Source organism: Thamnophis elegans, chromosome 3 (assembly GCF_009769535.1).
Source record: "Thamnophis elegans isolate rThaEle1 chromosome 3, rThaEle1.pri, whole genome shotgun sequence".
Lineage (NCBI taxonomy): Eukaryota > Metazoa > Chordata > Lepidosauria > Squamata > Colubridae > Thamnophis > Thamnophis elegans.
Genome location: NC_045543.1, coordinates 44829934 through 44852521, shown reverse-complemented (window position 1 = coordinate 44852521; position 22588 = coordinate 44829934). Strand labels below are relative to the sequence as shown.

At 39.3% G+C, this 22588-nt stretch overlaps 1 protein-coding gene across 4 annotated transcripts in view; it reads left to right on the top strand.

Moving 5' to 3' along the window:
- Positions 1–22588, top strand: part of WRN (WRN RecQ like helicase) — a 73023-nt gene that overhangs the window by 26139 nt on the left and 24296 nt on the right. For all 4 annotated transcript variants that reach the window (XM_032214087.1, XM_032214088.1, XM_032214084.1 and 1 more), the window contains exons 14-23: positions 1765–1873; positions 7843–7911; positions 8130–8212; positions 9931–10037; positions 10723–10913; positions 13413–13587; positions 16471–16652; positions 19395–19496; positions 19764–19856; positions 21345–21492. In XM_032214087.1, coding sequence (XP_032069978.1) covers positions 1765–1873; positions 7843–7911; positions 8130–8212; positions 9931–10037; positions 10723–10913; positions 13413–13587; positions 16471–16652; positions 19395–19496; positions 19764–19856; positions 21345–21492 — 1259 coding nt within the window. The remainder of the gene's footprint in view (positions 1–1764; positions 1874–7842; positions 7912–8129; positions 8213–9930; positions 10038–10722; positions 10914–13412; positions 13588–16470; positions 16653–19394; positions 19497–19763; positions 19857–21344; positions 21493–22588) is intronic.

Here is a 22588-nt window from a genome sequence, read left to right as displayed (position 1 = left end):
TATTGGGGGGGACTTATTGTTTTGGGGTTGCAGGACGGCTGCTCTCTTGCAAGCAGGCTCCTGAAGAGCCAGGCACAGCCTCAGGGGCGAACAGCTGTGTTGCGCTGTCACAGCAGCTCAATACAGCAGCCATGAAGTGACTACGCTCATGAGCAGCCGCCCAGCAATCCCCCTCTCCAGCTGGGCAGAGCGCCATTCACTGACCTAGGGGTATCCTGAAGGTGCCAAGCCATGTGGCGCTCTGCCTGCCCTCCAGCTCCTGCAGCTTGGCACATTCGGGATACCCCTAGGTCAGTGCATGACGCTCTGTCCTGCTGGAGAGGGGGGTTACGCGAGCACCTGTTGCGCCCCCAGCTTGTGTGCCTCCCAGCCTCACCATGCCCTGGCCCAGCTCTCCCTGCAGGACCAGGGCACCGCCGCCGCACTCCGAGCATAGCTTCTCCAGATTCCAAACTCTGGTGGAGAGTCTTCCGGCAGCTGGCCCACAACCATAGAGAGCACTCCCAGAGCGGCTGTTGCCGAAAGACTCGGCAGCCGATCTCTGAAGTTTGGAAGCCGGAGAAGAAGTTATACTTGGCCCTGGTTCTACAGGGAGAGTTGGGCCAGGACATGGTGAGGCTGGGAGGCATGCAAGCTGGGGGCAGAACAGGCGCTTGGGTAACCCCCCTTTCCAGCCGGGCAGAGCGCCATGCACTGACCTAGGATTATCCTGAATGTGCCAAGCCACAGGAGCTGGGGGGCGGGTAGATCACCACACAGTTTGGCACTTTCAGGATACCTCTAGGTCAGTGAATGGTGCTCTGCCCAGCTTGAGAGGGGGGTTACGCGAGAGCGCCTGTTCTATCCCCAGCTTGCTTTCTCCCAGCCTGTTGTGTGCCTCCCAGGCTGCTGTGTTGCGCTGCTGTGACAGGGCAACACAGCTGTTCGACCCTGAGGCTGTGCCCAGCTCTTTGGGAGCCCACTCGCAAGAGAGCAGCCTCCCAGCAAACCCCCTCTCCAGCTGGGCACAGCACCACTTACCAACCTAGCAGTATCCTGAAGGTACCAAGCAATGTGAGCGCCTTTGACCCCCCCCCTCTGGCTCCTGCGGCTTGGCTCCTTCAGGATATATCACCTAGGTTGGTGAGTGGCACTCTGCCTAGCTGGAAGGGGGAGTGTCCAGGGGGCTTATTTGGGGGGGGAGGGTTTATATTTTTGCCCACCTGAAAAATATGGCATGGCCTTATTTTCAGGACATGTCGTATTTTCGGGGAAACACGGTAGTTCTTGACTTCCAACCATAACTGAGCCCCAAATTTATGTTGCTAAGTGAGAAATTTGTTAAGTGAGTTTTGCCCCATTTTATGATTTTTCTTGCTGCAGTTGTTAAGTGAATCACTGTAGTTGTTAAGTTAGTAACACTGTTGTTAAGTGAATTTCACTTCTCCATTAACTTTGCTTGTCAGAAAGTCGCAAAAGTTGATCCCATGACCCCAGGACACTGCAACTATCATAGGTATGATCCAGTTGCCACCACCCAAATTTTGATCACATGACCATGGGAATGTTGCAAGGATCATTTGGGAAAAATCGTCATAAGTCACATTTTTCAGTGCTGTTGTAACTTCAAGTGGTCACTAAACAAACTGTTGTAAGTCGAGGTCTACCTGTAGTCCAATAACTCTAATCTCTCTCTCGCACACATTTATAGCAACTTTGGAAACTGTGTATAGGAAAAACTGATATGTTCTTTAGTTTTATCTTTAAATTTATTCTTTTTTTAAGGATATGGAAAGAGCTTATGCTTTCAGTTTCCACCTGTGTGCACTGGAGGTATTGGTATAGTAATTTCCCCTCTTATTTCTTTGATGGAGGACCAAGTACTACAACTGAAGTAAGTATGGTAATACTTTCTAAAGTAGATAAGTGGGATTCAAATATAAATGAAATGTTCCATGTTTGCTCTATTTAGTTAAAGCCATTCCAATGCCTGAATATAAGCATTTGGAAGTTTTCTGACCCAGAATGCAGCAACTCAAGTAGTTGTGGATATATCTCCTGTAGCAGTTCTACTTTGAGAGAAGCACTGGCTACTACTATTAGTTGACTTCCAGATGCATTTCAAAGTGAGGTTGTCAATTTTAAATTCATCATGGACAAAGATATATGTGGGACTGCCTTCTCCTGATAAGATCTATTAGGGAAGGCTTTATTTGTGCCTCCTTAATTAGAGATTATCACTACCTCACTCTACTGGAATATTATTCTGTTCCAGATAGTTAAATGGCCCCGTTTCCTGTTTTCAAATAGTTATTTATTATGTCTGTTCCAATAAATTAGGTTTTTGTATTTTGATTGTTGATTCCTGATTTCATAATATATGATTTTAAATTTAAAATTAGATTCTTTATCTGCTTGTTTAAATTCTGAGTAAGAGACCAAGGGAATTGTATACTATTCAGACTTGGCCCTTAAGGTATGCAAATAAATAATATGATTCTTTGCCATGCTACAAAAGGAAAATTTGTGTAGAATCAAACATACTGATGTTGCTTTGGATAGGTTATGAATTGTTTTAAGTAATTGCTTAATGCATAGAAATAGGTTTGGTAATTGGGACGTGGTGGCTCAGTGGCTAAGATGCTGAGCTTGTCAATCAAAAAGGTCGGCAGTTCAGTGGTTCGAATCCCTAGTGTTGCTTAATGGAGTGAGCTCCTGTTACTTGTCCCAGCTTCTGCCAACCTAGCAGTTCAAAAGCATGTAAAAATGCAAGTAGAAAAATAGGAACCACCTTTGGTGGGAAGGTAACAGCGTTCCGTGAGCCTTCAGCATTTAGTTTTGTTTTATTTTGTAACATATGCATATATATGCCAGGAGGAGAGGACTCTTCAGAGCCATTTAGGCACATTTGGAATTTTTGATGTACTGTGAACTTGGTTTTCTTCTTCAGACATGTCATTACCAGGCTAGGTAACCTCACCAATACTATAGACATTTTAGATCAAATAAGTACTAGAAAGAGCAGCATACAGACTATTGACTTTTGGTGTTGGAAATAATATGATGCAGAGCACAGACAAACAAACAATCATAGTTCTCACTTGAAGCACAAATGACTAGGCTCAAAGTACTGTATTTTGGTACATGATGTAAAAACCCTAGTCTCTTGTGAAGGAAAGAGAAAAAGAGGATGTCTAGCAGATAGATTCAATTATAGCAGCAATTGGTGCAAAACAATACTCGCATAACATGAAGATGGCAATATATTTAGTATTATCAACAGCTCCCTAAACTCACTTCATGCCTTAGCTCTGATGATGTTATCTAGACTGATAATGGAATATCTGCAATAAGAAAACCAAGTTTAGGAAACGCAAAGAACCCAACATTTTTACTCTGACACACACATACATTCTCCATTATTGTGAAATGTGAAATGTTGAGATTTTGTTTAGGTGCTTACATAATAGCCTATTTACCAGAAGCCAAATTGGTGAATTTGCTTCATGCCAGTCCTTCTTATTCCTAAGGATGTTTTTATCTTGACTTGTTTTCTGTGAGTATATTTCAGACAAAGTATTGAGCCAAATGATTAAGTATTTAAATGAGTATCCAAGAATACCTATGGGCTTACATGAGGCTGAGAGGCATACTTGGGATTAGTAATTATGCTGGTGATTAGAATTATGTTTTGCAGCATGCATGCTTTTTATTTAGGAAGTGTTAATTAAAAGTTTAATTAATTAAATGAAAAGTTAATTAAATTTGCAACATTTGGAACATAGACCCTGGCAGTCAATGTGTCAACCCTGAGCCTAACCATGCTGCAGAAACTTAAGATATACATTTCTATGGAGATTTGTCTCAACAAAATGTTTGCATACCATACAAAAATGTTAAACAGCCTGCTTTTTCTTTATACATTGGCCCCTGCTTATGTGAAGATGTGTATCTATTGTGCTTTCTGTTGTGACTCAGCAGATGTCTGCTGTGAGTCTTTTCGGGATACAAGATTCATTATGCAGCTGGGGCTTGTTAGAGGCAGGTTTGGAGATAAAAGGATGGATGCTGCCACGCCCTAGTCGCAGGAGTCAACGTTCCTTCGTGCGTTCCTTGATCCTTGATCGTGGTTTCTTTGCTGTACACTTGGAAAAGTGATTTGACTTCTGTAACCCTGATTTGTAGAGACTTTGGAAGAAGGGCTTTGCTTTCGTTTGATTCACCTTGTATTGAAGTAAGAAAGATTTGTGTTTCAGTCCATTATCTTTTGGCAGAGACTTTAATTAGTTTATTTTTGGGCTCGAAGCCAGTTTGAACTGAGAACTGATAAATAAAGTTCCTTTTAAGTTTATTTGTCTTGCCGTTTGTTAAGAGCCATGAAGGGGGGACAGAACAGATTGACTCCTACCTGACAAGCCTTCATTTCAGTAATTATGGAACAGATGATGGCTGAAAATAGATTAATGGCACAGCAAATCGCAATGTTGTCGGATCAAATTCAGCAGTTGCAGAGAGCTGCCAACCCCCCCCAGCAAAGACAGAAGTGCCCAGTAGCCATGCCAGATAAATATGATGGGAGTCTGGCTATGTTTGCCGCGTTTCTGGGACAATGCCAGCTGTTCCTGAGCCTGAGAGCGGAGGACTTTCTCACTGACCGGACGAAGGTGGGATTCATTATCAGTTTGCTGTCAGGCACAGCTGCCCGGTGGGCCACACCCTTGCTCAGTCAGTCTAGCCCCTTGTTGGATGACTTCCAAGGTTTCTGTCAACATTTTTGGATGATGTTTGAGGATCTCATCAAGGGGGAAACAGCAACTAGGCGACTGAAGGCATTAAGGCAGGGTCGTGGATCTTTGCAGGACTACGTAAGCGAATTCCGGCTGCTGAGTCAGGACTCAGCATGGAATGAATCAGCGCTTATGGACACCTTCCAGGATGGCCGGTCCGATGAGTTGCAGGATGAACTGGCAGGGTGGACAGGCCACCGACGTTTGACTCATTGGTCCACCTGTGCCTCCGGATAGACGCCCGGCTGCAGAGGCGAAGGCCTCGCCATGTATTCCAGGAGACCACCAGCTTGCCGGTTCAGCAAGGGACTGCAGTGGACTGGGAGGAGCCCATGGAGTTGGGTGCTGTCCGACCTCGAGTGTCACGGACAGAGATGGAGAGACGGCGTGCGGGGGGGGGCTGTGCTTTTATTGTGGGGATCCTGGACACGTTGCTGCGAGTTGTCCCAAGAAGAACAGAAGGGTTGCGCGGACTGCAGCCATCCCTCAGCAACGCACGATCAAGTCGGACAACCTGCACGTTGGTGCGGCCGTGTTACCCTGTTCGCACAAGATAGTGTGCGTTTGGGGTGTGTGGAGTCCCACGGTGGATGCCCTGCTGAGTAAAGTAAAGAACTCCGACCCTGCGAACTCGCTTCCACCTCGGACAGTTCTACCCATTGCACCCTGTGCTGCTGTTGGTCATCCCGTGAACATGCAGACTCTGATACGGAATGCGCAGCGGGGTGACGACTGGGTGGAGCAACAAAAGGCTGAAGTGAGGCCGGCGTCCCCATGGACTTTGGAAGGGGATCTTTTGAAGTGTTGGGGCTGGCTCTATGTTCCCGCAGGGCACATCCGTCGACGGGTGCTCGCGCAGATTCATTGCGCGTCTGCATCAAAACATTGGTCGTTTGTTTGGATGTTGCGCCTGGCCTCCCATCAATTTTGGTGGCCCCATCTGAAAAATGACATACGGAGGTGCGTGAAGTCATGTGCCCAGTGTCATTGGGCCAGGTCTACAAGGAGAACTCCGCTGAAATTCCAGCCGTTATCGACTCTGATCCCCGCAACACTGGACTTTGTCTTTAGGGTCCCAGAGGGGTCCCAGGGTCTTGGACTGTGCTCCGGGGAGGCCGTCACCAACCCTTCTGGGCTGCACCCCGATCATCGAAATCGGGGGAAGGGCTCTGCAGGAGGGGATTGCGTGGTGGTTCGGCAGGAGTCGGTAGAGCTGCCGTCAACCTCCGACGGAAAGGGGGTTGGTGGGTTGGCCGTGCAGAGGGTGGAGGACCCTGGACAGGGTGTTAAGGCTCGGCCAAAGCTGGTAGAGCTGCCCTCAACCTCCGACGGAAAGGGGGTTGGTGGGTCGGCCTTGCAGAGGGTGGAGGACCCTGGACAGGGTGTTAAGGCTTGGCCGAAGCTGGTAGAGGTGCCATCAACCTCCGACGGTAGGAGGGCTGGTGGGTCGGCCTTGCAGAGGGTGGAGGACCCTGGACAGGGTGTTAAGGCTCGGCCGAAGCTGGTAGAGCTGCCATCAAGCTCCGATGGTAGGGGGGCTGGTGGGTTGGCCTTGCGGAGGGTGGATGACCCTGGATGGGGTGTCGACGCCGTGAAGGGCGGAAGGAAACATGGTGGCCACCGGATACCTAAAGAGATCCAATTCAAGGGGGCTATGCCTCCAGAGGTTTGGGATTCATGAAAAAGGCACCAAGGGAAATGGGTGCGGGTCATCTTGTGGACACGACATTCCCACCGCATCCAGACCATCGGACCCTGGGGAAAGGGCCCTGCGGTGGGGGATAGCGTTGTGACTCAGCAGATGTCTGCTGTGAGTCTTTTCGGGATACAAGATTCATTATGCAGCTGGGGCTTGTTAGAGGCAGGTTTGGAGATAAAAGGATGGATGCTGCCACGCCCTAGTCGCAGGAGTCAACGTTCCTTCGTGCGTTCCTTGATCCTTGATCGTGGTTTCTTTGCTGTTCACTTGGAAAAGTGGTTTGACTTCTGTAACCCTGATTTGTAGAGACTTTGGAAGAAGGGCTTTGCTTTCGTTTGATTCACCTTGTATTGAAGTAAGAAAGATTTGTGTTTCAGTCCATTATCTTTTGGCAGAGACTTTAATTAGTTTATTTTTGGGCTCGAAGCCAGTTTGAACTGAGAACTGATAAATAAAGTTCCTTTTAAGTTTATTTGTCTTGCCGTTTGTTAAGAGCCGTGAAGGGGGGACAGAACAGCTTTCCATGAGACCCAAGAATAGAAGTATAAAATAGAGGAATCATTTCTTGCTATTTAGATTTGATGCTCAGATTGCTATTTTGGCTCAAGTAGGAAGGGATTGGGAGTTGACCAAAGAACAATATACTCCAGTGCATGGTACTTTGTACATACTGGTTTCTTTAAAAACATAAGACTATATTGCGTGAAATAGTATTTGGTTACAGTGACTTATAAACTACACATAGTTTTCTCTCTGTTACATGTCCTTTCTTTTCCTGGGAAATCAAAAATTTCACATTTTTGGCTAGGTTGCTAAAAGGAAAAAAAATCATAAAGCAGTTTTGGTGGTAGATTTGAAGTGAAATAAATTCTTAATTTAGAAAGTAGCCTTTCATTTCTAAAAACACACTTTTATTATATATAAAAAAAGCTTTTGATTAACATATGTGTTATATATTCTTTGTAATTTGGATGTGCATGTCACTCATTCCACTTCCAAATTCTTTTACTGGTGTCATTTTTGAAAGTTTCATAGAGAGGTTTAAGCTTATTTTTTTCTACTCTGAAATATAACATTTCCAGAGCTGTGCAAGATGATTTTGAAGGCATGGACAGAGGAAAGGCATGGAGAGAGGAAAGAATTGCTGTACTTTACATATAATACAAAATCTAGCTTTTACTTTTTTTTTTTTTAGGAAAAATTGTACTTTAAACTGATGCAGGAATAAAATGTATAAAATAGAGGAATCATTTCTTGCTATCTAGATTTGATGCTCAGATTGCTATTTTGGCTTAAGTAGGAAGGGATTGGGAGTTGACCAAAGAATGTAGTGTTCATGAACTAATTTTTACTTTGGTGTTTTTTTTTCCTCTGCAGAATGTCAGGAGTTTCAGCTTGCCTGCTTGGATCAGCACAGTCAAAAAATGTCAGAGAGGAGATCAAAGCGTAAGCTTTATTCCAGCCCTGTATTTATATAGTACTGAAAAAACACTTTTCTCAATAAATATTGTTACTTCATTGAAATGAATCATTTTGAACTCAGTGGGACTTATTGCAGAGAATTCTATCACAACCAAGTCTTAACCAATACTTCAACTGTATGTAACATGAATGTTAGCTTACTTTTGTAATAAAGTAATTCTGTTTTCCTTTGCTTTACACAGGGGACAGTATAGAGTTGTCTATTTAACTCCGGAATTCTGTTCAGGGAACCTCTTGTGGCTTCAGCAAATTGACAAAGCAGTTGGTAAGTGCTGATAGTTGATGTGCAAAACCTTGAACGTTTTCTTTAAGAGCCACTGGAATTCTGTGTCAAATTCAAATGTGTGGTTGGAAGTCCTTTCTGCCACCATTTTCAGTAAAGCAAAGTGATGGATCTCTCTGGTGGGACTGGAGAAGTCAAGGTAGATCACATCACTTTCTTAAGGTGTAATGCTGCCTTAAATAAAATCACTCCTTTGATTAAGGACATTAAGGACATCCTAGAACATTGATAGCATGAAAACATTTAGAAAAAGTTGTAATCTTTGGCATTGCTGTGAGGTTAAACAACTTGAAAGCCCGTTTAATTATGTTTTATGTTTATATATTTATTTTAAGTAATATCTTTAATTATGTCTTTATATATTTATACCTGAACAAGGACTTATGAGGATGCACAATTCTGCTAGTCAGTGGTAAACTAGTTTATGTGTACGCAAAAATATCTATAAAACCTTCTTATACTATCTATTTTTTGCACTTTGGTGCATTGAATTCTGCAGAATGTATAAATTATGCAAATCGGCACAATTTATTTCAATGTGCAAAATTGAAAGTATAGTTATTCCCTGCTATTTAAAAGAAGATACAATAGCACTGGACCTCTTCAGATCAAGCATTTATTTTAGAAAGCTTCTTTGTTTTGTTAAGCTGTCTAGAACAATAATAAAGCAGTTTTTAAAAAAATAAGTCTAGTAATTTGAACATTCTATAGGCATTTATAAGTTATTGACTTACCGCCTTGCAGCAAACAGCCTGATTAGCACAAGAAAATAAAATCTGCCTCTGCCTCCCAGCAATTTGCCTTGTGTAGCAAACAGCAAGTTTCACTTTCAATTTTAGCATGGGCCTCCCAATCATCAGCTTTTCCAGGCTGCAGGGATTGCCATAGCCTATTGCAGCCTTGCAAGCCCCATTTTCCCCATTTGCTGCAAGGAGGTAAATTGCAGAGAGGCAGCGATCAAAGGGTTGGGGCTGGTGGGTGGGGCTACATTCAGTGTATAAGACACACCCAAATGTTCACCCTCTTTTGGAAAAAAGGTGCGTCTTATACTCTTAAAAATACAGTAAATAGCAATAGCACTTAGACTTATATACTGCTTCATAGGGCTTTACAGCCCTCTCTAAGCGGTTTACAGAGTCAGCATATTTTCCCCAATAACTTGGGCCTTGTTTTCCAACTTTGGAAACATGGAAGGCTGAGTCAACCTTGAGCTAGTGAGAATCAAACTGCTGGCAGTTAGCAGAGTTAGCTTGCAACATTGCATTCTAACCACTGCACGACCATGGGCACCATGCTGTCTTCAGAATATCTTCTAATTACATGGAAGAATTTTGATGCTGAATACCACTGGCATGGTGTTTTTTTTTACTATTATCAGACAGAAGCACAATAAAACTATAAAACAAAACTATAAACTTCTTATTTCTGCTTTCTCACAAACTTTACTCAAGTTTTTCCAGATTACAGGTAGAACACGTTCCTTTATAGAACTAATTCAGAACTAATTGTGCATTGTGTACTTTTTAAAAATAGTTGTGATCAAGGACCTTTAAGATCATTATCTCTTTACTGGAGATAATGCTCTATTTATAGAAAAATAGATAAATTGCTTCAGCTCCTGTACATTCTGCATACAGCTCTTTGTTCTAAATTCTGAAAATGAAAGCAAACTATACAGGACTATTTTTATTTCTCTTTAGGCATCACATTAATAGCGGTTGATGAAGCTCACTGTATTTCTGAGTGGGGACATGACTTCAGAAATTCTTTCAGGTCTTTGGGATTGTTAAAGAAAAACCTTCCTAAGGTAAAAAAGCTTATTTATATTGTTTTTTTTTCTGCATTTTAAATGTTTAAGTATGCATGTTTGTATATGTGTGTGTGTGCATGTGTGTGTTCAATGAGCATTGTAATTTCTTCGTTGGTTTTCACTTTCAGCAACAAATCCCATATGGTTTAAAACCGTGATGGTGAACCTATGGCATGCGTGCCAGAGGTGGCACGCAAAGCCCTCTCTGTGGGCACGTACACTGTTGCCAGCTGGTCTTCAAGCGTGTCAGAGGGCCGGAAATCCAAAGACCAGCTGGCGATGACACACATGTCCACAGAGAGGGCTCTGCGTGCCCCCTCTGGCATGCGTGCCACACGTTCGCCATCACGGCTTTAAACTATATGGGATTCTGTGATTAAATCTGTAAACCCAAGAAAAGACCGTGACTACACATGGTGATTAAGGCTAAAAGTAATATCATTCTGTGCTTGGCTTCAGTTTGATTTGCAAGAATTAGTCTGCCATGTGAATATACTCCATGTGTTTGTGGGAATTTAGTTGTTTGTGGTCAAGGTTTCCAGGATACATGCATGCATACTAAATACTGTACACAATTCAAAGGCTTCTGATAATTTTCCATTTCTTAACTTTGTATTGTCATTTAAAATAATTAGTAAATTCAGCTTTTCATTCTATCACAGTTTTCTTTTTTTCTTTTTAGGTTCCTATTGTTGCATTGACTGCAACAGCAAGCTCTTCAATTAGGAAAGATATAATAGACTGTTTGAATTTAAGAACTCCTCACATTACTTGTACCAGTTTTGATCGACCTAATCTATACCTGGACGTTAGGCGAAAATCTGGAAATATAATCCAGGATTTATTGCAGTTCCTCATTCCAAAAGACAACAAGTAAGCAAGCTCTGAGATATATTGACAACTTGTTCTTAACTCGAAGATCATTTTCATGAAATAAATCTTTTAAACAGTTTTTAGAACCCTGTTTGGCTTATTTGAGGATTTGGGAGTCAATTATTAGCTTTCAGTATAATCTACCTCAGAAAATGTTTTTATGAGTACAAGCTTGAAGGTAGAATGTACGTAGTGTATATGCCAGACAGAAATGCAAATAAATCAATAAACTAAAGCTTAATTGTGGAGGTTGGAATGGAGCTTGGACATTAAAGAAACAGCAGAAGATGGATTGGTAAACAGGCTTGCTACAAAATCTGTTGTGTAAATACAGTGTTACTGATCATTGCAATCCTTTTCTTTCTGCTTTTAAAACATTGTTACAGAGGCCAGATTGGGTAGTAAAGCCGAATATTCACTTCCTAAATTATGACTGCAAGAAATTATTGAGCAAGAAATTATTTGTATATTTGTTGGGGAAGACTGTTTAATGCAGTGTAAAGACATCTAGCCTCAATATAATATTTGTTGAGCATTTTAGGTTTTTTCTGCAAGGCATTATATGGTATCTGTTCTTGTTAGGATGGAGTTTAAATTGGGAGAGAAAATACTGTTGAAGTAGAAAGGGTTCATATTAAATAATTTGAATCTGTCAATTTAAATGTCAAAGAGAGAGAGATATCAGCAAAACATTATATCATGCCTCTATCTACAAAGTTTTACATAAACTACCCCTTATAAGGGCAGACGTTTGTTTTTTATATTTATTTTTTCCATAGTGGTTTTTTATTTTAATTACACAGCTTGCAGATCCTTTACATTTTAGGTTACCAGGATAATGTCATTAATTGTGTCTTTGATTGATGTTCCTTCCTCAGATTTTATAACCATGTTACTCTTCCAACCTAGCTTCCTTTAATGTATTTTCTGCATATAGGTGGGAAAGTGTGCAGCCTTGTTGTACTACTATTTCAATCTGGAGTCAGTCTGTTTCACTATGTTCTGTGTGTACTGTGGCTTCCTGACTTGTTTATTTATGTTTTATGATTTTAATGCTTTTAATCAGAGTCACTTCAAAACGAGATGGGCAGCAACTAAATTTAATAAAGAAAATGAAGAAAAACAAATATAAGTTAGGACAATGAGATACTCTGGGATTCCTATTTTTTCCAGCACTTTCCACAGCTTGACATGAGTGACACAACTGAAGGCAAAAAAGAAGAAAAAGCAGTGAGCAAAATAACTAAATAGCTAAATAAATAGAGGAAATGATAAGGAAAAAAACCTATTTTCCACCACAAACTTGACATTGCAAATTCTTGACATTGCAAAAAAAGAGTGTCATACTTTCAGAAGCCTTCATTTTGTATTCTTAACAATTCTTTCAATTTTAGTCATATACACATTTTGCACTTCCTTTGTCCTGTTTTCAGTTTTATTCCTTTGTCATAAGCATTCCTTGACTCATGCATAAAATTTATATTTGAAACAGAGTTTTGGCAGATCTTCACCAAGTAGCATTCTTGTTCATTCTTGGGTTTCCACGTGACCTAAAATATTTTTGTACTTTGATATTATTTTCATCCATGCATTGACATGTACATTAATCTTTGCTCTGGATTACATTCCTTAGTATTTTGAATAATTCCCCCCATATCATATCATAGTTAGTAGAATTTAACTTGCAGTTGTTACCAATCCTATATTGCTATTTTCAAAGAGCAAATAAGATGAACAAAGAGCAAACTAATTCATATTTTCTGATCTTTAGCATTGCTTTCCTGCATATATTTATCAGTTCTGCTTCATAAGATCAGACTACCTTCATCAGGTTTATTACATCGTTCACCTTAATTTTATAACATATCTATTGAAAGTTTTCATTAGTTCTCCTTATATTCATTACATTATATTTGTTCTCTTTACATTTATTTCTCTTTGATTGCAAGTTGTAATCTTTCATGTAGCCTGATCATTCACAGATGGATCCATATGTTTTGATTTCAAATGCCCATTGTCTTTGTCAAGTGAAGCTTCCACATAATGTTTTCTTCGTAAAATAAAGAGTCATTTAATTCTACAAATGCCTTGCAAATATATAAATCATATTATTAGTCTTTTTCCCATGTGATATGGGGGGAGAGGAATGGCCTTGAGAGACAGATGAAAGCTGCTGCCAAGGCAACAGTTAGATAAAAGAAACCTGAGTCTTGGGCAGGAATGCAATGTATGCAGATGTCTCAGACAAGGCCTTTTCTAGTTCACACAGAAATAAAAGGGGGGACGGAAGGCATATTAGTGTTAGGTTACATGAATTTGGTTTCCTAATTGGACCTATTGAAGGCCTGATATGTGAACCTGTGTTTGACGAAAAGGCAATTTTAATGTAATGTAATTGACATTGAGATTTATCATACACTAATCAGTTTATTAGCTATTCTAATAATTACTGGAAAAACCTCACATACAAATGATTTCTACTTATTTTTCTAATCTTAGGTCTACATATGAATTTGAGGGCCCCACCATTGTTTACTGTCCATCAAGGAAGACTACTGAACAAGTAGCTGCAGAGCTAAGAAAATTAAATCTAGTTTGTGGTATATACCATGCTGGCTTGGGAATCAAGGCAAGAAAAGATGTCCACCATAAATTCATGAGAGATGAAATTCAGGTATGGAACAACTTAACTTGTTATCTAATTTAGGTAAATGAAATATACAGAAGAAGCTTTCCATATATAAAACAACATAAACATGGGGACCTTGGTGCTCTCTGAGCTTAAACCAAGCTCAGAGACCACCAAGGAGCCCACAGTTCAACTCTGAGCTACAAATAATCAGTTCTATTGGTACCATATAAATGTCTTGTTTTCCTTTTCAAAATCAGGACCCACTAGTTAATAAATTGATTATGTCTTATTGAAGTTGATATATTAATTCTCTATGTTTTTATTCATAGGATCTGGCTATATGTTTTTTCTAGCATTTTAAATGGATTATTTCAAAAGTTTTGATGAAATATGAATAGTATAGTTACATTTCTTCCTTTCTTTTGAAGCAATATAGGTTTGTATATTAGAGATATGCTATATAAATGCCAATAGTTTATGTTCAAACCTTGTTTTATGTAGCCTTATTTAATTTACGTGGCTGTTTTTAAAGGTTATGAGATTTATGCATATATTAATATTCTGAGTATAGTTCCTGTTTTTAAAAAAAGGAGGACAGGGAAGACAAACTAGTCCGTCTAAATAATAGGAAGTTTTAACATTTAATAGAGAACTTCTGATGGGTACCTTGAATATGTTCAATTGATGATCTATCTATTAGAATTTCATTAATATTTTAGCCCATGATTTGGAATATGATCTTATTGCATGTTTTTAATCAAATCAGTATATATGTGTGTGTATGTTTGAGTGTATGTATGTTTGTGTACACACACACATACACACACATATATGTATAGTGCTGCTTTTTGTGATGCCTTCTGAATTTCAGTATTTCTGCATAAACATGATCAAGTCCTAAAACTACTGTTTCCCCAAAAATAAGACCTAACCAGAAAATAAGCCCTAGCATTATTTTTCAGGCTGTTTGTAATATAAGCCCTACCCCCAAAATAAGTCCCAGTTAAGATTGTCAGCCGGACAGATGCATTTACTATATTTCCCCCAAAATAAGACTTAATCGGAAAATAAGCAAAAATTAATATGACTCGGTCTTATTTTCAGGGAAATATGGTAATGATAGATAGACAACACATTAAACAAATGAGTCTAAAACATTATACTTGTTCATTTATTTTTTGAGAAAAATGACCCAAAATTATATTTAATATTTGTGTGTGGAAGCTTGAAACAGTTAAATCTATGCTACAATTGATCACTACAACTGAGTCTTTAACAGCTTACTTAAATGATTCCCCCCTCCCCAAATTCTCTTCTTGTTATTGCATGATATGTTTTGATTCTTGCAGATCTAAATTAGGTTCTCTCCCCAAATCAGGAAGGCAGATTCTGGTTGACTATTTAAAGCAAGATTTACTTCCCAAGAGCTTTTTTGACAGTGGGATTGTCAAACCCTGGGAAATCAGAAGGTCCAGACCGGGATCCTCAAGCTTTTAAAATAGGGGTCCAATTCACAGTCCCTCAGATTGTTTGGGGGCCAGACCGGCTGGGTGGGCGTGGCTAAGTCATGTGGCTAGGGGGCCGTGGCCAATTTAACAGTCCATCAAACTGCACATAAATTTAACTTTAATTTGTTTTGCTCCTGGATGTGTTTTATTTGCTTTTGGTGCATGTTGCTCTTTTGTTTGACTTTTCTTTTTACTAGATCATTTTTTCAGTTGTTTAGGAGTCTACTGGTCCATTTCAGGAAACTCAGTTTTGCAGCAATTCTTCTTAGCCCCAAGGAGCTTACAATCAACAAGTCTCTCTTTCTCTCTCTCTCTTTCTCTATTTATCTTCTTCAGGTGGGGGAGGTGAAAAATAAACCCAGTTTTTTGCCTCCTGGCGTGTCTGTGCACCCCATTCTTCACCTCCCCCACCTCCAGAAGCATTTTGCAGGCAAGAAATGGGCAAAGTTTGGGTCAAAAACAGACTGTTTTACCTGTTTTTTGACCTCCTGGGGCCGAAGGTGGGTGGGGCAATGTGGGTGAGGCAGCCTTGTGGTCCTGTGCGGGCCAAATGAATGACTTCAACAGGCTGCATGTGGCCCTTGGCCATAGTTTGAGGACCCATGGTCCAGACAGTTCAAATGGGTATAAAGATTTATTGCAAGCTTAAACTCTCTAAAAGTATCTAAACTACTAATGGTCCAAGCAAATTGGCAGTAGATAAGACTCACTGGAATACAAAGTGGGCTGGACATAGATGTTTTGTGGTCTTGAAGTGACTTGAGACTGATGACATGTTTGACCTCTCTCTCAGGCTCAGCTTTGTCACAGTGGTGGGTTGCAGGAGGTAGGGCCCGGTATGGGTGTACCGGAGCCTGACTGGAGCACCGGGTACCATTCCAGTACGGTACTCCGGAGGGCCCACCCGCCCGCCCAAGCTCCTTACTTGTCCTTTAAAGCCTTCGGCGCTTCTGCACATGGCATGTACAGCACCTATATGATGCTCTGTCGAGCAGCTGGAGCGCCGTGGAGGCTTGCGGAGGCGTCGCTGGAAGGTGTATGCGTGTGCCGTGCGCGTTCATGTGGAGAACACTGGGCCCTGTTGCAACCGTGGGCCAGTGTTCCAGAACCCACCACTGCTTTGTCATCTCCTCTACAGTTCGCTTCACTGTATGTGTTTTCCTAGAAGATGATATTTGGGGACACTTTAATTGGGATTCTTGTCCTCAGCAGTGACATTTTAACATATGTATTGGATTTAGTAAATAATATAAATGACTTGGAATTCAAATATTGTGTTTCTAAGCTGAGTCTGCCAAAACATTAACAAGTCATAGTATAAAAATACTTCATGCAGATCAAATATTAATACTGAAAAGTGCATTAATATTGAGATGAATGTAACTTTGATATTGGAGATTTTGGTTCTTCTCTGCAGTGTATAGTCGCTACTATAGCCTTTGGAATGGGCATAAATAAAGCAGACATTCGGACAGTTATACATTATGGAGCCCCAAAGGAAATGGAATCATACTACCAGGAAATTGGAAGGGCTGGCCGTGATGGGCTTCCAGCCTCTTGCTATGTATTGTGGACTCCAGCTGACATGAGCTTTAATAGGTAACTGCAATTCTGACTTGCTTTGTATGTATAAATGTTAAAACAACCATGTTGAATATTTTAAACATTTGCAGGTAGCCATTGTTTAGTCACTGCTTTGTTTAGTGACTGTTCACAATTATGAATGTGATGAAAAAGTAATGTGACCAATACTCACATTTACATCATTGGCAGATTTGTAAAGCAAATAAAAGCTGAAAACGGAAGTAAGACCGTACACATAGTTGCTGTTTTACTTACTGACCACTTCACTTAACAACTGAGTAGCCAGTCCCAATTCTGGTCCCTGAGAGAGGACTACCTGTACATAAAAGTTGGTTGGCCAAGTTTAATATTTCATTGATGTTTGAATTTTACAATGGGATTACAAATTCAAAGTATGAGTTACTGTGGCACTATTGTATAATTCATTTCCCATGCATTAGACCTGCACTGTGAGGAAAACAAGTGAGAATTATTTACTATTTTAAAAATTTGATACATATATACCATGATTGTCAGGGGTGCTTTTTTCTTATATTGATCTTTAATACATCAAAGTTCAGATCCATATAACTTTTAGGATATTACAATCTGTCATGTTGCGAGTCATTCAGGATCTTAACAACATAACATTGTATGTCAAGCAGACATACAATGTCTCATTAAGTTTGATAGCTTCTTCATCAACAAGCCTTATTTTCACATTCCTCCAGTTGTACTATCTATTCCTACAGCCCTATCCTTTTTAAAAGCATTCTCATATATTTTGCGTCTTCCTTTTCATATTTTTTCCTTGATACTAAATCTTAGTAACCATTTGAATTCTACTTGACATATCATACTCCTTCCCATAAAAATCACCAACATGTTTCCAAGTGTGTTCCCATTTCATTTGCATTCCAGATCATTTCATAAATTTAATTCTTAATTCCATCCACCTTGTGAAAACTCCTTTTCACCCACATCCAAATGTTTTTATTTCAGTGGAAATAACCTTGCATTTTCTTTTCTCTTTTAATCTTCATTTTGTGACTACTTTTTGTTCAAGTGCATCTTTATTTCTTTATACCTTACATAGTATTTTTATTTCAGCTTTTTTGTAACTTTATATATATTTTTTTCATTTAGAGATTTACTTTTTCTACTAAGCATTGTAGAATGAGGTATTTATGAGGTATGAAAATAAGCAGTTTTATACCTCATTAGCATAGCTCCTTTCATTCCTGTAGCATTCATAATGTAAATTGATTTTTGTGACTCAAGCAGATTCCGTTTGTCTTTCTGTTCATTCTAATCTACCTTGTACTTTTTCTTACAAGTTTTTTCTGCAGTTCTTTTTTTCATTCTTTCCTTTTCTTCTATGTCCTTTTCCCACCCCAAAATCTATTCTTGACACTATGAAATAATGGCCTGTCCTTTGTTCAGAGTTGGTTATCTTTCTAACCTCTACTAATTAACTTAATCATAAACAATAACAATTAAAATAAGTCTTTGAAATTTATATTTATTCTTTTCTCATGAATGGGGAAGAATATGCCATGAATGGACTTCTGTTTAACACATATATTTTAAATAACTACCATTATTTTAAGGCGATACTCATGAAACAGGATCTCTGAATGACCCACTCATTACATATATTTAACAAGCTTTAGTTCATCCACTTATGACACTTAACAGAATAATATTTAAGATAACACCTTTATTTATTATATGGGCTTATTCTAAACCTGGTTCAAGGATTAGGGAAATACATACTCCCTATACTCCCTTTATTCAGCCACTGTACTCCTCAAAATCTGAAAACCATCATACAATGCTATGCCCTATCCCCTGTGATGGTGAACCTATGGCCGTGCCACAGGTGGCATGCGGAGCCATCTCTGTGGGCATGCAAGCCATTGCCCTATGTCACCTCCAGCACGTATGCGTGCCAGCCAGCTGATTTTCGGCCTCTCCGGAGGGATGGGGGAGTTTTTGCCCTCCCCGGGCTCTAGGAAAGCTTCTGGAGCCGGGGTAAGGCAAAAAATGGAACTTCCTGGCTTACTGGAAGTTCGGAAACGGACTGTTTCCAGCTTCTAGAGGGCCTCTGGGGGGACAGTCCATTTCCAAACAGTCCGTTTCCGAACTTCCGTTCCATCCAAAAGTTCTGTTTTTCCTCCTTCCGCTCCAGAGGCTTTCTTTGAGTTTCTGGGAGGGTGAAAACCGCCTCCCCCAGGCTCCAGAGGTCCTCCCTGAAGCCTTCGCCTCCGGAGCCTGGGGAGAGCGAAAACTCCCCCTTAGCTGGAGGAGGGATCGTGTGTGCATGCGCAGGGTGAGGGTGTCATACACGCATGCATAGGGCGCATTACATTGTGGATGTGGGACACACGTGAGCACGGTATCGCATGCGCGCACACAATTTTGGCATGCGAGGACAGAAAGGTTCAACATCACTGCCCTACCCTTTTCTTAGTTTCACAAATATACAACATAATCTGCTTTTCTTTCCTTCCTTCATTTCATTTCTTAATTCATTCTCTTTATTATTTATCCCTCTCATTTTCCAAGTCACAGTCTTCCATATGCTATGGCCACCACGATATTGATATATTCTTGCTATGTATATACTGGTAGCAAATTGATGATTGATGTTATATAACATCATACATTCCTATATATTTCCTATTATATATTTACAAGGGGAAGGGGAGGCAGCAGAAAAAAAATCAGATGAATTATCAGTATTTAAGTTTTTTTTCTATTCTTTTCCTTTTTAAGACACCTAATCAGTGAGATACATAATGATAACTTTCGCCTGTACAAACTGAAGATGATGGCCAAGATTGAGAAATATCTAAGCTTAAACAGCTGTAGGCGGAGGTAAGTGTTTACGTTGTATATTTTAACAAGTGACAATAGTAGCTTTTAGTAAAGCTAAGTCATAGAGGGTTCTGCTGGATTTTTGCACTTGTGCCATCAGTTCCATACTTTGAACAAAATATGTCTGTCTCAGGATGATTCAAGGACAAATAATTAGCTCCTATGTGAATTAATTAATGATGATGATTTCAGCTCATTGTTTTCTTCAATGAATTTAACATGTACCTTCTTGTTCTTTTATTTAATTCCCAACGTTCTCTTGGGCAGAATCATCTTGTCTCATTTTGAAGACAAACAACTCCGAAAGGCATCGACAGGCATCATGGGAACAGAAAAATGTTGCGATAATTGCAGATCGAGGTAAATGTTGCACCCCAAAGATTTAAGGTTTGAAACCACCTTCCCTCAGCAGATAAATGGATAATGGCTCTCTGCTAATGAAGTATTCTTAAACCATCATTACTTTTAAAATGAAGAATATATCAGTGTATGGTATGCCATTCAGTCATTCACTGCCAAAAGCTAATTCACAGAATATAATTTTATTTTAGTATCACTATTATTATTTTACATTTATAATTTAAAGAATTAAGGTGCCAAAGATAGATTTTCTATATTTTATTCTCACAATAAATCTGTGAGATCAGTTACCATAGCTCAGAACTAGAATTATCTAGGGACATGAACGTTTTTGAACCCATATTATTGTTATCTGATCTGACATTGGGCCACCTACCCTATTTCTTTCAAGCTAAAGTCCTTGGATTTTCTAATTTGAATAAAATACAGCTGAGGTGCAGTGGACCATACAGAAGACATAATAAAAGTTTGTGAGGCTGCATCAAGATTGCAGTTAAAACAGCCAGGCCTGGCAACCATCAATCCAGGCATTGATAGCATTACAATAGAATATTGCCAAATGTTCAGTTTGACGTTATCTCTGAAAAGCGCCTAGATGCTTTAATTGGTATAGAATGACGTAGGTGGACATTCAACCAGTGCAAAATCCTGGAGTCCATATCCTGTCCGGATTGAAAGAGCATTACTGATTTTCAGTTGTTTCACTATTTACAGCCCTGAATGCTTTAGGCTTTATTGTTTGAGAGACAAACAGAGATCGGTTTGGAAACCATTGGGCAACATTCTGCATCAATGCAATTATGGGGCAGAAGGATTTTTTTTTTATTAGATTACATGAATGTATGAGTAGGAGTGAGATGAGAATAAAGAAAAAGTTATTGGGCTATTTGGAGACTAGTAATAAATGTGAAATACTGTATGTCTGCTTATAAAAATGTCTGCTTTTTACAAACAGTGATCTAAGAGTGATAAGACATTTAAATGTTTGTGTATATGGTGTTTGTGTGTTTGTGTTTGATGGCAAATTGAATGAAGTTTAATATTTGAACTTAAAAATAGAAAATAAAATAATAACATTCTTAAAGATGAAAGGAAAATGAGAGAATATTGAAAATTGTAGAGATTTATATGGGAAAGATAATGATACATAAAGAAATGCAATTGAAACAAACATACTAATGTCCAAGAAACATGATGAATGAGAGTCATAGTATTGTGAGAATATTGAAAAAGATAAGTTTGAAGGTATTTTACTAATGCTGTTGCATCAAGAAGCATAAATAGGATGAAGACTAATTTGCCCATTGGTCTTGATAACTGCAGTGATTAGAAAAGAAGCATTTTCTAGGTTGCTTTTCCGATTATGCAAGGTTGTAATGCTAATGATTTGACTTTGTATACCTGTATAAGAAAGAGACAAATAACACATACACACAAACACCCATTTTTTTAATACCAGTTATAAACAATATATACATTTTGGTGCAGTTCTAGGAACATTCGTTGTGCTCCAGTAATTGACCATCAAGACAGTTTTGAAGATTTTGGTCAGCAAGCATATAAACTGATGTCTGCAATATGTGCTTTAAAGGAGAGATTTGGCATGGGGGTTCCAATACTGTTTCTCAGAGGATCTGTAAGTATGGTAAATTGATGCAAATTTGGTAATGCTGTTTGCATGGTAGTGGGGCAAATGGTGGGTCTGGGAGTGCAAGCATTCTAGGATTTTTTGCTTCTTATTAATTCAGTATTATTCATTACATATGAAAGAACAAGCTCTGTGCTACTTACTGGGATAGCAGAAAGTATGTGACTTAAAGAGTATACATAAGATTGTGTCCCATTCCTTTATTTGCTAAATATTCACAAACTTTCTTTCACAACTTTGTGCATTCTGTAGAGCTTTCATATTTGATTAAATGTTGTTTTAATTTTAATAAATACAATTTGTTTTATTTTTCACCTTTTTATCTGCCCTACCATAGGACAGATTAAGTTAAATAATGCCATCTCTTGGCATTCCATAATCGAACATTTGGGCTACCCCCCTCCCCCGGGCACTGGTCATGGTTTCTAATAAAACCCTGTGCAAAAATTTCTTGCCAGTTTTCTTTTCTAAAAATACCGTGTATGACTGAGAGCCCTTTCTATTATGCAGTACTAAAAATGTATAAAAATAACTTTGAATAGTCAGAAAGTGCTATGGCAATACTTCCTTCTGTTAGTTATTTAAGGTAGGTCATTCAGTATGCATGAAATTGGCTATTTTAAGAGCTATTCACGTTTCATTCAACTGAAATTGAAAAATGCCTTAGGAAAAGAATTAATTTTCAGTTGATCTGTATTAACTAGAATATGTCAGAAAGTTTCTTCTGCTGTTATGGTTTAAGAAACGGTTTTAATTATTATAACGGGAAACTATGCTCCTTTTGATTTTATGGTTTACTGAATATTTACTATAATTAACAGTATTTCAGATGTAAAGTCTAATATATTATTCTATGTAGCTTTTATTTCTATGTGTAACAAGTATTTAATGGTTTGATAATAATATTAAGATAGTTAGAAATGTCCTTTGTGAAGCATACTTCCAGATATAAATAGTTTACATCATATTCACCCATGGTTTGTGAAAAATTGTTTTATCATCAGCTTTTTTCAACCTAGTAGACTTTGGGTAAAAATAAGCACAGGTGTGTTCCTAAACAGATTTCAAGTGAGCCACCAGAGAG